The following is a 15,328-nucleotide window of genomic DNA, read 5'->3' on the forward strand; positions in this document are numbered from 1 at the left end:
AGTAAATATATGGATATGCTTCTGACTCACAAACGTAATACTAAAGAATGTAAATACTAACTTAAATATACAATATATTATATACAAAATATATATATATATATATATATATATATATATATATATATATATATATATATAGATAGATAGATAGATAGATAGATAGATAGATAGATAGATAGATAGATAGATAGATAGATAGATAGATAGATAGATAGATAGATAGTTTAACTGCTTTAATTAATCTAGCACTTAACACTGGGAATAATGCACTGTAGGTCTGTGTACACGTGACTCAAATCATTTGGGCCAAGTCTCAAGGAAGAACAAAGCCATTTTTTCTCGGGCAAGTCAATATACTGCAGCCTTCCCTGCAGTATCCCGTCTTTATATATAAGACAAGGTATTAGTTCCTATTGAGGTTTTATGCAATTGACCAATTATTCTGAACTGTCCAAAAAGCATTTCAAGTTATCAAATTAGTATATTGATTCAGGGAAATAAATGTAATCAAAAAACAAATAACTTTATGAAAGCTTGTTTATTTCTTAATTGCATGTCAATCAGAAATAAAAATCCCTTCCATCACTTAGAAACAGTAAAATACTGACAGCCACACTAAAAAAAACTCAACTGTAAACATAAAATGAACACAGGCAAGTCACTTGAGTCATCATGTTTTCTCATTCAAGTTAAGTCACAGGTCTGTATCCTCTAAGTCCAACTTGAGTATTAGATCATTTAGTATTAAGTCAAGTCGCGAGTCTTCAAAGTCAGAGGTGGCTATTGCATGAAACCGGCAACTTTTACCAATTCCAGCAAGAATAATATTCAGTGCCTACTACAACAAGTGACCACTGACATTTAAATGTTGATCGACAGATTAGTACAAAAAAAAAATAAAAAATAAAAAATCCTCTCATCTGTGTGATTATCTTCTATAGCCTAGGCACAGATATATGGAAAGGCATCTGAAACACTTCAGTACAGCACAGACATGTCAGAGTGACTTCATCCAGAAAATGACAACTGCTTCTGTCAATAAGAACCTGTCAATAAATTCATGTTTATTTTCCCATAAAAGGATATGGATATTTTAATGCCAAGAGTGAAGTAATGATGAACGCTACAATACAAACCATCTCTGATGACAGATGTGAACCGTAGTTACATCAGTATTCACATTATTATCACTGTTCTCTCGATTTAAAAACAGAAAACTGAGGTCCACATTGTAATGTTATTTCAGGGTAGTGGGGTTTATTCAAATCTAGTGTTGTGAACATACAAAATAAACAGCTGATTGAAAAACATGGTTAAAGTAAAATAAAATCATACAAAAGCATAGTTTAGGTAACATCTTAACATCAATCCTAGTTTTTGTCAATACTGATTTAATGTTTTTAATTGGACGTGACAACAGAACTACAGAATACTCTATGCAAATACACAAACTGTTACAAATAGCTTGAGAGGGGAGTATTTAGTTGGCATGGTGTGTGGTTGAAAAGCACAGTTTCAGTGTGTAAGGGTAAGGCCCACCTGTAAGAGAAAAGAGGGGGGAAAATCATTTTAAAAGACAAAATACATTATGAAGTCTTCTATATTTACAGTAAAGTCATAAAAACTATATGTTTGTTAAAGTAATGAGATGAAAACTTACTGGGGTTTTTCATCTGGTAATGGTTCATCAGAGCTAGGGCTTCCATGGCATCATTGATGGATTCCCACTCTAGAAGGCCTGAGGAACTTCTCTCACCTTTAGTACCACACAAAATGGGTGATTAGATTCTCATAACAGATGACTCAACTGTTACTCAACCTGAAGAGCCCTCCCAGACAGATCCAAAACCAGTTGGAATGTATGTATTGCAATTTTAATTAAAGTGCGTTCAAGTACACAGTGATAAATAAAGATGAAACATTTTTCCGAAATAACAGTCTTGTTCATATGAATTTGAAGTAATTCAGTTATCAAATAACGACCTGCCATTAGAAAGTTTGGGTTTGTTTTGATTACCTTTCATCATTACCAGATTGAAGACCAAATGCAATGTTTTTTTTCCGGTACCTTGCTGTGTTGTTGCATACAAAATATGAACAGTAAGGCGAACAAAAAAAAAAACAACAAAAAAGAAACACTGCAATGCCACTCCCATGAGGCCACTCAGCTGTGCAGCTGATTGCATGATTTTTTCTTACATCTACCTACCCACTCAAATTTGTTTTTAAAAAAAAAATCTTAAAAACTTACTCTTTCCGGTGAAAAGTTTCACACTTGTGGGGCTCTTAATTCCCAGTTCATCGCAGACCTGGAAGGTAAAGACCAGTTTCAATGAAAATCTGAGGCTGTGGATTGTGGGAGTTCTACACTTCAGACAGAATCCTTCTGGTTTTTCTTACCTGGTTGAAGATCTCTACAGAGATGTCTGGCTGGGCGTTAAAGAAGTGTAGGACATTGCTAGGGTGCTGGATTCTGTTCTTGGCTGCCTGCTCTGGGGAGGTGAAGCGGTTGTTGCGGGATCCATGGAAATCTTTGAAGCTGCTTGTGTTGTCCTCTAATTGGTAGCATTGCCCTGGCACGATAGCCTGCTGCTTGGACACACTGCCAAGGACAGAGGGCCACAATTCTTATGTCTGTAAATCAAACACTGAATTCTTTTTTGAAATAGTGTATGCCAAAGTTTTATAATGTTTGAACTGCTGCTCTTACCAAACATTGAGTTTTTGTCCAAAAAGGAAGTTGTTGTTGAGGTGAGTAATAGCTCTGTCTACAGAGTAACAGTCTCCCATCTCCACCATTGCTGCTCCAGGCTTACTCTTCATGAACTTTATCTGGAAGAAAAAGAAAAACAACCTCCAGCTGACTAACACAAACAGCTAGCATAATCGAATCATCATTCAGTCTATGAAGTGATACAAAATTTAAAAAATAGTGACATTAAGAATTTCTCATAGGCCATGGTACTGTCTTGCAACCAAATCACCAGCGTAAACTTTGGCAACGTACATTTCTGCAAACCACAGATAGGTTGAACCTTAACATTTCTTTAGGTTAAATTTTCACTTCTAGGTTGTGAGGACACTGTGCTTGCACTCTGGTTAGGCACAAAATGGGCTGTTTTCAATATGTTTTGTTTGAGTAAACGTCTACAACCAGGATATATTCAATGTACTATCGTATATGCCAAAATGAAAGTAAATTGTTCTATTTGAGAGACTGGAACCAGCTAATCTGTTGTATTTTTGCTTGGGGAAAAAAAAAAACAACAACCCCTACATAATTACAGATCAATTGTCTGTCCATTGTTTGGTCAGCATCATTTCACTCACCCGCTCTACGTTGCCGTAGAGGCAGAAGATGTTGAAGACCTTATCAGCGTTGATCTTTGAGGGCTCAAGGCCATACACCATAAGAACAGGTGAGTCAGCATGAGGACCGTACTCAGGGGGTGGTGGTCCATATCCAGGGCCATAGCGCTGACTACCACGGCCACGTCCTCCCATTCCTGGCCCCATGCGGTGGGGAGGAGGGGGACCGTAATTGTCGTCATTGTAGCCATGATAACCTCCTTGAGGGCCACCTTAGTTAGAGAAAAAGAGATCTGAAGTACAAACACAGTATTGGAATGCGATTTAGTCTTTTAAACAGCACACCAATTTAATTACTGGACACTTACCATAATCAGGTGGGTGGTCTCCCAGAAGAGCAGGCTGCCTCTGGCGTTTGTTTGGATTGGCATTAGGATCTAAAAAATGGTAAAGTCAAAGTTGCCAAACAGCTTCCTTGCTAAAGTTTTTCAAACAGGTACCTTACATGGGCTACTATGTGCTACGGGACAAGGCTGTGATTGACATGCAACAGAGGGCCTGCGTCTTAAGTGTTACAAATAAAGTCTGCAGGCTCTATTTTGCTAATCTGACAAGTGACATAATGGAGATTTTTTGAAATATAGCTGCTATCATCTGCCATCCTAGTACAAACACACACACACCTTGTGAATTGTTCCAATTGCCTTCACCATCAGCATCTGTGCAGGTACACATATACACACGTCAAATCCAAATTGACATTAAAAAAGAAGAAATTTGACAACACTGCAAAAACATTTTTTTTTTTTTTTTTTACATCCTAGCCAAATAATGGAAAGATTCAAGTAGAAGATCAGAGAGGAAATATGCATCAGTGCTATGAGGAGCACCTGCAGTCTAAACATGTTTTATTGAAAACTATGAGAACTATACAGTTATTACAGAGCAGAATGACACACAGATGTAACATAAAAAGTGAATTCAACATCAGGACTGACTCACTGACCAGAATACACTGTGGAGAGGAAAACAATTACACCCAAATTGTAGACTAGCTAAAATTAACCAACAGTAAAGCCAGTACTGACATTCTCCATAACGGTCAATGACAGCCACCCATTTTGTAGAGGCCCATTCTTTAAGTTTTAATTATGAAAACATAATTTAATGTTCTCATTTAAGTTATTTTTCAATAATAATAATAATAATCTTATTCAGGTCATTAACATTGTGTATATAATCTATTGTCGATTATAATCAGGAGAATATATAGAAGACTCTAGATATCAAATTAAAAGATTAAAGTTTTCAATCAAACGAGAATCGTTCATGAGTGTCATTTGATGATAACTTTATGTTTGACAAAACTGTTTATCTATTTGGACTTTTCAAAGGTATCAATTAGTATAAGCCAACTGGATATACCCTTAAATATTTGTTATGATGTTATGATTGGACTTCACCACTTTTGGAAGATGCAGCCATACCAGAATCAAAATAACCACATTATTAAATAATATAATGTCAAAGTGACGATACCAGTCTGCAACACTCTGCAGGTCTCTTGGAGGCCTACAGTGGCTTGTTAGTGAACAGATTTTCTTATTATCACCCAAACATATTCACATCTGTTAGGTGAAACTGAATTACTTTATCTGCAGAATATGTGTGATATGCAGACGCTGCTGGTACAGTGATATGTACACTGGGAGATTGTGTATTAAAAGGCCTAGACAGTGAACTGAATTTCACTGTAACAGATGTGAAGTTAATTAATCATACTAAATCAGTGGCTGCCTATAGTGTGCCTGGACTGCTAACTGATGTGCCACTAAAGACACAGCAGTAGGCAATACAAGGGACATGAGTCATCAAATGGGCACCGCATCCCATACTGCATATAATTTAGCAGTACAAAAATTGAACAATCTGAATATAACAAATTCTGATATTTTGTTCAACACAAAGTGAGCAGAAATAAAACCCTTAATCTGTTTCAGTTCCATTATACCCTTGCAGGAGCAAACAAAACACCTGTGGTCGTGTCACTGCAATGTCTCACTGCAAGGTGTGACAGCAACCTTAGAACAGACCCAAAATAAAATAAAAACAACCAGCAGTTTAACAAAAATTCACATCTGTGACATAAAATCCTATATTTAGAACAAACAACATGGAAGGTCCATATTAACATCTATACTCCCTGAACTGAACTAAATTTTGAGTTGGATAATCATATGACCATTTATGTAGCACAATCTTATAATCCAATAATTTAATAAGTTGAATGAAGAGAAATTTCCCAAGAGAATTCAGAGCCAGTTTTGGAGTATTAACATGAAGGACCAACAAATTTAAGACAACAGCAGTCATGTTGTCAACTTTTAACCATCAAGTCAGATTATTCATTCATTTCTGTCAAGTACTTACAGCACCACACAAGAAGCATGGGACACAGTGGGCAGGTAGGGGGCAGTCTTCAGCAAGGATGCTACCTGCCAACCTCTTGACTCCAGCCTCAACTCATTCTCCCTCTTCAGTCTTTTCTTCCTTCTTTCCTTCCTTGCATCCCCACCACCAGAGAGAAAAGTACATCCACACATCCAAGCTTGGTTTTGACTTGCTGCTGGTTTGTTTTCAAAGTTGCTATTAGAGGCTCATTTCCAGCTTACCGTGCTCTGACCACAAAGCAGGACATTTGCACCGTTTGAGAGTGGGCTGTCTGTCCACAGACACACTGAGCCAAACCTGCATCACACGGGAGGCGTTAAAGGCATCACTATGGGCCAGTGCAAAAAAAGGGAAAATGAAACAACGCAGAAACAACAACAGAACAGCACAGAGAGAAGGAGGGAAATGGGGGGAAGGTACAGGGAAAAAACAGTCCATAAATGTAGAAAGCTTTAGGAAAGGATTTTTTATCTGTTTGCATCTGTGCTTGTATGCTTGATTGGTGTTTGATGCTTGTGTCTTCATAGGCCCCCCCGTGGATATTTCTTCTCGTGTAAAAATGGACGCTCTCGTGATGCTTGCTTATTTGGTTTGTTAGCTGTCGGCCAGTTGCAAAGTGAAAAGGCATCTAGTGCTTGACAATAAGTCATCTGGAATATCTGCGTGACGATGTGCTGTCATGGCGGTTCAGCTGTGTGTGGCCATGGATGTTCAGCTCGTTGTCATGTCATGTTGTGTTCAGCCCAGGAAGGTAGAGACGAGCTGTATTAGGATCTGAGAAAGAGAACGGCCTCTTTCTTGTTTACTGCCCCAGTGTGTGGTATCGTCTGTTCCCTGGTCAGGCTGAGTATGTCTGAAAAATCCTCTGTTCCCCTGTGGTTGTGTTATGGCAGGCACATCCCAAGGGCTAGGAGGCGTGGTCGCAACGACCACACACCTGACTCCCGCCCTCATCAGCAATGTGTTGTGTCAAAAGTGGTGGCTCCTCGGGGATTTGCAGATGAGATGTACTGTACTGGTAAAGAGGTGCTGGTAGATGTTTATCAATCTATCAGTCTGTGGTGGATATGCGAGGTGTCTGTTCGCGTGGCCTTGGAGTATTTCTGTCCCTCAAACTGAAATGGTGGCTACTGTCCACCACCAAACGTAAAATGGAGTCCCATGTCAGGTGGTGGAGATAGGGGTGATGATGGACTTGGAATAAGGAAGTAGTGAGTTGAGGTTGTGTTCCAGTATTTTGCCCCACTGTGTCCGATGTATGCCACAGAGTAGATTTACATGAGTTGTGGCTGTGGGTGCTGTTATACTGTAGCTGTAGAAGCCGCTGTGTCTGCTTAGAGATTCAGGTAAGTCTGTATGAGTTTGCCCAGTGAGGACACAAGGAGTACCTCTGGTTGATAAGGCAGCACAATCTTAAGAATATCAATCACCAGAATGTCAAACACCTGTATAAAACCTGAAATGTACATGTTGTGGTCCTTGCTGTGTACATTAAAAACAACTACAGAATTGTACAGTGGTGGCCAAGACATTAGTAAAGAGTTCCTCCATACAGGCACACTAAAGTAAAATATTTATCTGTAATCAGGTTTACAAACACAGTAAAATTCTACTGCTGACCAAACAGAAAGAGGGAAAAATGCAATATCATGATTTGCAATATTGTCTTCTCCATCAGGCTACAAACACAATACATGTAAGTAGAGATTTGTATCTAGCAGTATTCTGAAGTTTAACCCATATTTTGGTCACTATGGTGATAGAGACGAATCTCTACCACCACAAGTCCCAGGTGGCTGATAAGTTTCTCTCCTAGAGGTTACGGACATGCAATGATCTTGAGTTTAGTTACTGATTTCTTAATGTATTCATTAAGCATCACATCAACAAAACAGATACCCAATAACAAATAAGGTAATCTCTGCCTTTAAAACCATTTTGACATTATCTGGTCTTAAGTGAGTCTCAAAATGATCTGAATTTGCTGACACTACAAATATTGATTTGTAAGTTTAACAATGTAGATGACACTACCAAGTGTGTTTGTAATACATGTTTAAAATTAAAAGGTCCCATGAAAAGCAGAATGTTTCCCAGAACCGGTCTTCCTCTATCAATGCTAACATGCAAAACATACACACAAAGAGAAGCCTTAAAACATTTTTTTAAAAACTTACTTTTAAATGTCAGTTGTTACATTATATGTTGTTGATGTACTTGTGGCACATGTAAAGTCACTGAGGGCCAATTGGTATTGGGCCAATACCAATGTTTAAAGTAACAATTTGGCTGCCAGTCAATGCTGATAGCAATGGGTTTTTTTGGTTATTTATTCCCTAATTTGTGTCAGGGAAACAAAAATATCATTCTAGAAGTGGACAGTCATTCACCCCTTCAATATACAAATTTGATCATATAAATTTACGAAATCACCTTCACAATGAAAAAATAATAATCCTGTCACGTTAAGTAGTCTGTTTGGTTTTTTTTTTAGATCAAAAGCCTTTTTAGATCACTATACAACTAGCTTAGCCTTATAAAGTGATGGCACAGATGTCATGAGGTAGTAGCTCATAAATCATCAGCCACAGCTATTGGTAAATGTAATCTTATTTGCACATAGCCCAATACCAGTTCACAAGGTGATTATTGGCTGATTTATCAGTACATCTGTAAAAGTCCAATACAAATGTAATTGCAGGCTGAGATGCCAGCCAACATAAGCAGCTACCGTCTCTGCTGATTGTAATGATTGTTTAATTCAGAATTATAAAAGTGCCATAGAGAATATTCCTTCTCCTTCTAGTTATGCTCCACCAACCCTCAAATATTAGGTCCATCCCTCATGCATAAATACTTGCACAGTACATTAAAACCTGAGAAGGGTTATTTCATGGGACCTTTAAAAAAGAGGTGTGCCTAAGGGTCACAATAAGTCAACTCTGCTGACTAATGCAGATCACCAGGAAGTCTAATTTGAGCTATGATAAAATCTCCACTATGTTTGAAAGAATGCTAACAGGTGTGATAGTCTCTGTAGTGTCTCCTGGATAAGAGTATGCAGGGATGTGAGGCTGTGCAGCTGTGACATGCTCCTAAGGGAATGTGAACCTATGTGAAGAACGGTGCACCTGCGTATGCTACTGTGATGGGTGCGTGTTGGGCTTCTCACATGCATGAGCTTTAATTGAGGTTGGCTGCCCTCGAGGTTGCTCCTCATGCCCTTACTTTGAGCCTGCTGTGTGGTGGAAAAATGCATGAAGATTGTGAAGGCATCACAAGAATACTGCCTCTGAACACTGAGTTGGGAGAAACATTCAACTCTGATCATAGGCAATACCCCTGGAGGCAGAGAACCCTGACCATCCCATACAGTGGCATGAGAGGAGAAGAGGAAGAAAAAGGGGGAAGGAAGGACTGGGGACTGCATGTTACCTTGGCCACTGAGGTTGGGGTTTGTATAGTCCCATGTGTCCTGGTCATTCTTGAAGACATTAAGGCGTGCCGGCTGTGAAGAGGATTGCATTACAAAAATCAAAAATAGCTTCCTGTCACAAACATTTGATATTAATTTAACTGGCACAAACATTGATTAGACAATGCCATACACTTACCTTGGCATATTCAATCTTTAGAGTGCAGCAGCCAGAATAGATGTCCGCCCCATTCAGAGAGGCTTTGGCCCTCTGGGCACTTTGGACTGAATCAAATGTGGCAGCAATGAGTTAAGGCAGCATCTGATTATATGAAGTTTTCTGAGGGCCCAAGTCTAATCAATTAAACACCAACTATAAAATAAACAGTGTGTCAAAATGTAAAGGCCGTGGGGAGCGTGGCTGGATGGCAATGGAGTAAGTTGTGTTTAGCGTGGGCTCCCGCCTAGCCTGTTTTAATTTTGCTTTTTTTGTTTGACATTTCACTATTTTGATCCGGGAAAGATTTCAGCACGCAATCGTATACCTAAGTAATAAGCTGAGGCGCATAGATGGCATCGAATCTGCGAAAATATAAATTTACCGGATCCTCTAACACCAGGCCCACCACCTCCTCGGACCGAAGTAGCTATGAGCAACCAGCAGGGTCGCCACCATCTCCGCGGGCTTTTGGCAACATGGACACTTCAGCCCTGAAGTCTGAAATTCTTCTCTCGCTGAAAGCAGAAATCTCTCTAATGTCAAGGAAATGGAGGGCGGCTTGTCCACCTGGTCGGATGAGGTGGTCACTCTGCAAAATGTGGTGAGGGATTTGAAAGCAGAAGTAACAGGGCTGAAGGAGCAATGTGAGAATATGGAGGGGCGAATGAGGAGGTGTAATGTGAGGATCCTTGGTGTCCCCGAAACGCCCGGCTCGAGCTCTACTGCATCGGTTGCCAAACTGCTAATGGAGGCGCTACAACTCGAGAAGGAGCCGCTGATCGACCGCTCACACCGGAGCCTGGGACCGGTAAAACCCGGCGGTAAGCCCCGCGTCATCATCGCCAAACTGCATTACTACCAATTTTGGAAGTATAAAAATAATTAATAATAATAAATTTGGAAGTATATCTGGCTATAAGGTCAATCTCCAGAAAAGTGAGCTGATGCCTATTATTTCCACAGAGGGGTCAGATATTGGGCAAAGTCCCTTCAAAATTAGCCCTAAAAAATTTAGATACTTAGGTGTATGGGTAACACGTACTTACAAGGATCTCTACAAGGCTAATTATCAACCTCTGCTATCCAGTTTCAAACGAGATTTAGATCACTGGGGTGCCCTACCTCTCTCCCTGGGAGGGAGGATAAATTCAATTAAAATGAATGTGCTTCCCAAATTTCTATATTTATTTCAGAATCTTCCCATTTTTTTAACAAAATCTTTTTTTCTCAATTTGGATAGTCAGATATCAGCCTTTATATGGAATAAGAAGCAACCAAGGATAGGTAAAAATGTGCTACAGATGCCTCGTACATGGGGAGGCATGTCACTCCCAAACTTCAGATATTACTACTGGGCTGCTAATATAAGGACACTGATGTATTGGATGAGGAGCGATGCTGATAACCTCAGCTGGTTAATACTAGAGAAGGCTTCAATTGAACGTACTTCGCCTGCAGCTTTGTTGTGCTCGAAATTGCCTTTCAATAAGCCCATTTCTAATTTTACATCCAACATAACTGTTATCCATACATTGAAGATTTGGAATCAGTTTAGGCGATCTCTTAACATGACAGAGCTGTTGCTTGCCGCTCCAGTGACGAAAAACCACATGTTTGCCCCATCGATAATCGACAATGCCTTTGACTCCTGGTCACAAATTGGAATTAAGTCATTATACGATCTCTACATAGAAGATAAATTTGCTTCCTTTGAACAGATATCACAAAAATTTGGTATTCACAAGTCAGATTTTTTCAGATATCTACAAGTCAGATGCTTTGTTGCATCTAACTCAGACTGTTTCCCCTTATGCCCTCCCACGTCACTTCTAGACTCAATCTTTAAGTGTTTTATAGTCTCCAAGCAAATTATCAGCAAAATTTATAAATTGATCAATTCACATCAAGTGACCAGTCTAGAGTCTCTTAAGCACGCATGGGAAGCAGATTTGGAGGAACCTATTTCAGAGCTGGTCTGGCAAAAGATTATTCAGAGAATTTATTCCTCCTCTGTATGCCAGAGACATGCTGTGGTACAGTTCAAAATCGTACATCGTCTTCATTGGTCCAAGGAGAGATTGTCTAGATTCAAACCAGATTTGGACACAACTTGTGACCGATGTAAACAATTTCCAGCTACATTGTTGCATATGTTTTGGACCTGTCCAAGGCTGTATGGATTTTGGCGATCTATATTTGAGGCCTTCTCTAAAATATGTGGGAAAACGGTGCACCCATCCCCTTTAATTTCACTATTTGGTGTGACCCCAGCGGATATCTCTCTTAGTAAGTGTAATATAAACATGATTGCATTCTTTTCTTTGCTGGCCAGGAGGCTTATTCTCTCTAAATGGAAAGACTCTCAACCTCCCCCATATGGACATTGGATTAGAGAGGTCATGTATCATATCCATCTAGAAAAAATTAGGTATACCACTCGAGGATCTGTTGGAAAATTCTACTCTATTTGGCAACCCTTTATGACTTTCGTTGGAGATGTGGCTGCTGCCAACTTTACCGAATAATTAATGTAACTGTGTACAGTAAATATGTGACCCTGTGAAATGCTGTGGAACAGATGTCATATTTCTCTCTCAATGCTTAACTTTTTCACTTTTATTTATTTTTTTAAATATCTGGCTATGGGTATATGTATTCTAAATGGGTCTAGCATCTTGGGGAAGGGTTTATGTTATGTCTGTTTACATTGTGTTTATTCATGTATCTTTGTATTGTTTTGCATAAATGAAAACTGGAAAATACTAATAAAAAGACTTTGATAAAAAAAAATAAAATGTAAAGGCCAATGAAAAAGGCAATTATTGAAAAGGATATTCCACCATGGCCTGAACCCCATTCTTTCTGAAGATGACAATCCTCTGTACAGGACCACAGTTGTTACAAATGGTGTAGAGCACATCCTGCAGAGGCAGATGGGTAAGTTTGTTAAGAATTTCTGATATAAAGCACACCTTGTGAGAGCGCACCTATCACTTTTAAAAATATTACCCACGACCCAACATAGACGCATAGTGCCTTGCTGGATATTGTTCAAAGATTTTTATCCCAAAAATTTCTGTGACATCATAGTGGAGAGGAAATTCACAGTTGTTGTGAAAAGTATATAGAGTGAAGGAAAATTAGCACCACTAGTGACAAGAACGACAGTAAGTCTGCGATGAAGTCTAAAGTCTGGAGCTCAATAAACATAACAGAGGATGATATTTGATGGGAACATCTAATAACACAGTGATTTTATAGCATTTAATAATCTAATCCCTTCATCTTTCATGAAGCAAGTTTCAGTCAATGGTCATATCCAACACTGTCACACAGGGTTTAATGTTTGGTGTCCTAATGAAGAACTCTGTCCTAATTTGTATAAAGTAATGTATTCAGGTCAACACACTGCTACATAATTATGAACCACTGTCACTGAACGCAAGGTTAAATTTTTTAATCACGTTACCGTGGTGATTGGGTAGATGGGGTTTATGATCGTGAGTAGCAGCACGTTGTTGACGCTGCGGGTGTCGTCTGAGTCTCCTGGTCGGGAGATCTTTTGGCTAGTGGAGTAATTGATGAAGGCAGGGTGGCCTGCGATGTAAACCTGGTTCTCTGCTGCATATGTAACAGCATTGCAGGACCCATTCATGTCCTCATACTCCACCAGGGCCTGGCGCTTCTTGGGCATCATAACCACATAACTGTAAAAATAAATATTTCAAGAGGAAAATTAGAGGACCCATAGGCTGGATTACTGAACCATGTTTCATTAATAAAAGCACAAGTCACAGCAATGTAAAAAATCATTAGTTAAACTTGCAATTACGTTGACCTTGCCTATGACGGGCAAAATTTAAACCAGCATTATAAACACTGAAAAAAGGGATTCCCAGTTATCTGAAAGAGTTGACCAAAATTAACATTCAAATCTGCGGCCCTGCACAGGGTCACTGTTTAGGCTTTCTGGCTGCACACACTTTGTGATACAATTGAGTTTCATTGCGCTTATCATCGTACCCATACAAGACAAAGGGCAGCTGACAACCTAAGATATCCCTGTTTAAGCTAGTGGTCTGTATGGAACAGCACAGATAACAAGCAAACTGGTGCCTGGTGAAAAAAAAAAAAGAAATGAAGCATCTAACAGGCTCAAGACCAAAATGGGAAAGGAACTGTAGACCTAACCCAGAGCTGGACTCCTGCAGTGCTCTCTCAGTCACTACTTTCTGACATGACAATCAGTGCTGTGAACCTTTAGGGGGTTATTAGGAATGTTTACACATCAGAGAACATCAAACATGCAGCGTGAGAATACAGTAAATACTGTGAGCACGTTATTACCTGATGGCCCCAAACTCCTGCAGGGCCTCCACCAGATCAGCCTCCATGATGCCGTCCACCAAGCCCCTGATGTGCACCACCGGGGAGGGCAGCGGTTTATGAGGGTCATCGTAGCTCTCCTGAAAACACACAACATTATGTTTGCTGGGTCATAAAAATACTCCCGACCGCTGATGAAGAGGGGATGGAGCGGCAGATTTGTAGAGACAGGTGAATAGCAGCTGGAGTCAGTGAGCTTTATAGAATAGCCGTCAACGTTACTGCATTGGAGATGAGCCTGAGTGACGTTAACCGTTAAACGCTGGCCTAAAGAAACGTCTAATTATGTATTTATTTGCACGGCGAATCATTTTTATCAGTACCCCAAAAGACAGCTGACTTACATGTTTTTTTAGTTGCTATTAAGTTAATATAACCGTAAATGTTAAAACGCTGTTCTGGCTAAACCTGACGAAACTCCCGTTAAGGTGAAACGGTTTGTGTCGGTTAGCTAGCTACTTAGCTTCTCTTCTGTGTGAAAAGCAAAACCAAGCAAATAGCACAATATAACACCAACCACCAGGGTAAAGAGGACACCCTCACCGTTGTCATTCCTCCGTCCTCAGTTTTCTGTCTTTTCGTTGCTCTGCCGCCTTCTCCGTAATATCGGCCCGCAGCAGCAGCCATGTTGTCCTGTCCCCTATGCCGGTCTAATGGTGCATTCAGAGTACGTGGGAACAAATGAAACACTGTTTAAACAGCTAAAAACAATGGCAAAAATGTTCCGTTATCGATAGCTGGGAGTTTTAAGCCTTAACTGAACATTTCAGGTGACCCCCGTTGTTCATAAAATCACATTTTGTTCTGCAGAGTAGACAATGCTCAAATAATTTGACATTTTCTAAAAGTGGGTGCGTCCCTTACAATGTTTATCAGATGTTACGATAACAGCACGTTTTTTTCCTCATAAACTTTGGTTGTTCTGAAACTGCGACATGACAACTGCGTTAATTTATTTAGACCAGGTTGCTTAAATGTTTTATTTTTCACGACGGGTGGTGAATGTGGCAGCAAAACGTCATACGTTAGACACGTTACTGTTGGTCACTTTACCCTGTCAATCATTTAAATGATTGTTTCTTCCTTGTTTACTCTTTCACTGTGTTCCAGAAGGGGCGGTGGGTTAAACCATGGGTCAAACATTTTATCCCAAGCACAGATACTGTAACAAACCTGTCAGTCATGACTGTGAAACACTAACCTACTTCCGCTTGACTCATCGTACTCATAGACAACTTCATGATGCAATTTACATAGTCCGTTAGGCTGTTTCCAAATGTGTTCCCTAGTTGTACATTATAATTGAGACATATCCAGCTCAGGAACAGGAAATAAAGACTGTATGGTTACAAGTCGCCCACAAGTTCATTAGGTTGCTTACCTCTCTGTGGATTTTTAAGGATTTCTGAAGGAGCTTTTCAGCAAAATTGTCCATGCCAAGTGTTGTTCCTTTAAAGATGCACCATGTAGTTTTTGACTGATTTTGTTTTCTGCCTAAACAAACCAAAGAAACATACTCGCTTCGTTTCATGACAGAATAAACA

At 39.6% G+C, this 15,328-nt stretch overlaps 1 protein-coding gene across 2 annotated transcripts; it reads right to left on the reverse strand.

Annotated features, from left to right (window-relative positions):
• Positions 1–1,060: 1,060 nt before the first annotated feature.
• hnrnpl (heterogeneous nuclear ribonucleoprotein L) lies at positions 1,061–14,479 on the reverse strand. Of its 2 annotated transcripts, XM_037119609.1 has the most exons (14): positions 14,328–14,479; positions 13,746–13,864; positions 12,868–13,105; positions 12,234–12,319; positions 9,378–9,474; positions 9,199–9,271; positions 3,996–4,031; positions 3,681–3,749; positions 3,334–3,584; positions 2,714–2,835; positions 2,404–2,605; positions 2,255–2,312; positions 1,664–1,759; positions 1,061–1,542 (listed from the first exon to the last, which is right to left on the reverse strand). In XM_037119609.1, exons 1-14 carry the CDS (start codon positions 14,409–14,411, stop codon positions 1,484–1,486), a joined length of 1,590 nt encoding a protein of 529 aa, XP_036975504.1. In that variant the 5' UTR covers positions 14,412–14,479; the 3' UTR covers positions 1,061–1,483. The 2 variants fall into 2 exon arrangements, with proteins under 2 accessions (XP_036975504.1, XP_036975506.1); XM_037119611.1 differs by lacking the exon at positions 3,996–4,031.
• Between the last annotated feature and the right edge of the window lie 849 nt (positions 14,480–15,328).

Source organism: Acanthopagrus latus, chromosome 13 (genome assembly GCF_904848185.1).
Source record: "Acanthopagrus latus isolate v.2019 chromosome 13, fAcaLat1.1, whole genome shotgun sequence".
Classification (NCBI taxonomy): Eukaryota; Metazoa; Chordata; class Actinopteri; order Spariformes; family Sparidae; genus Acanthopagrus; species Acanthopagrus latus.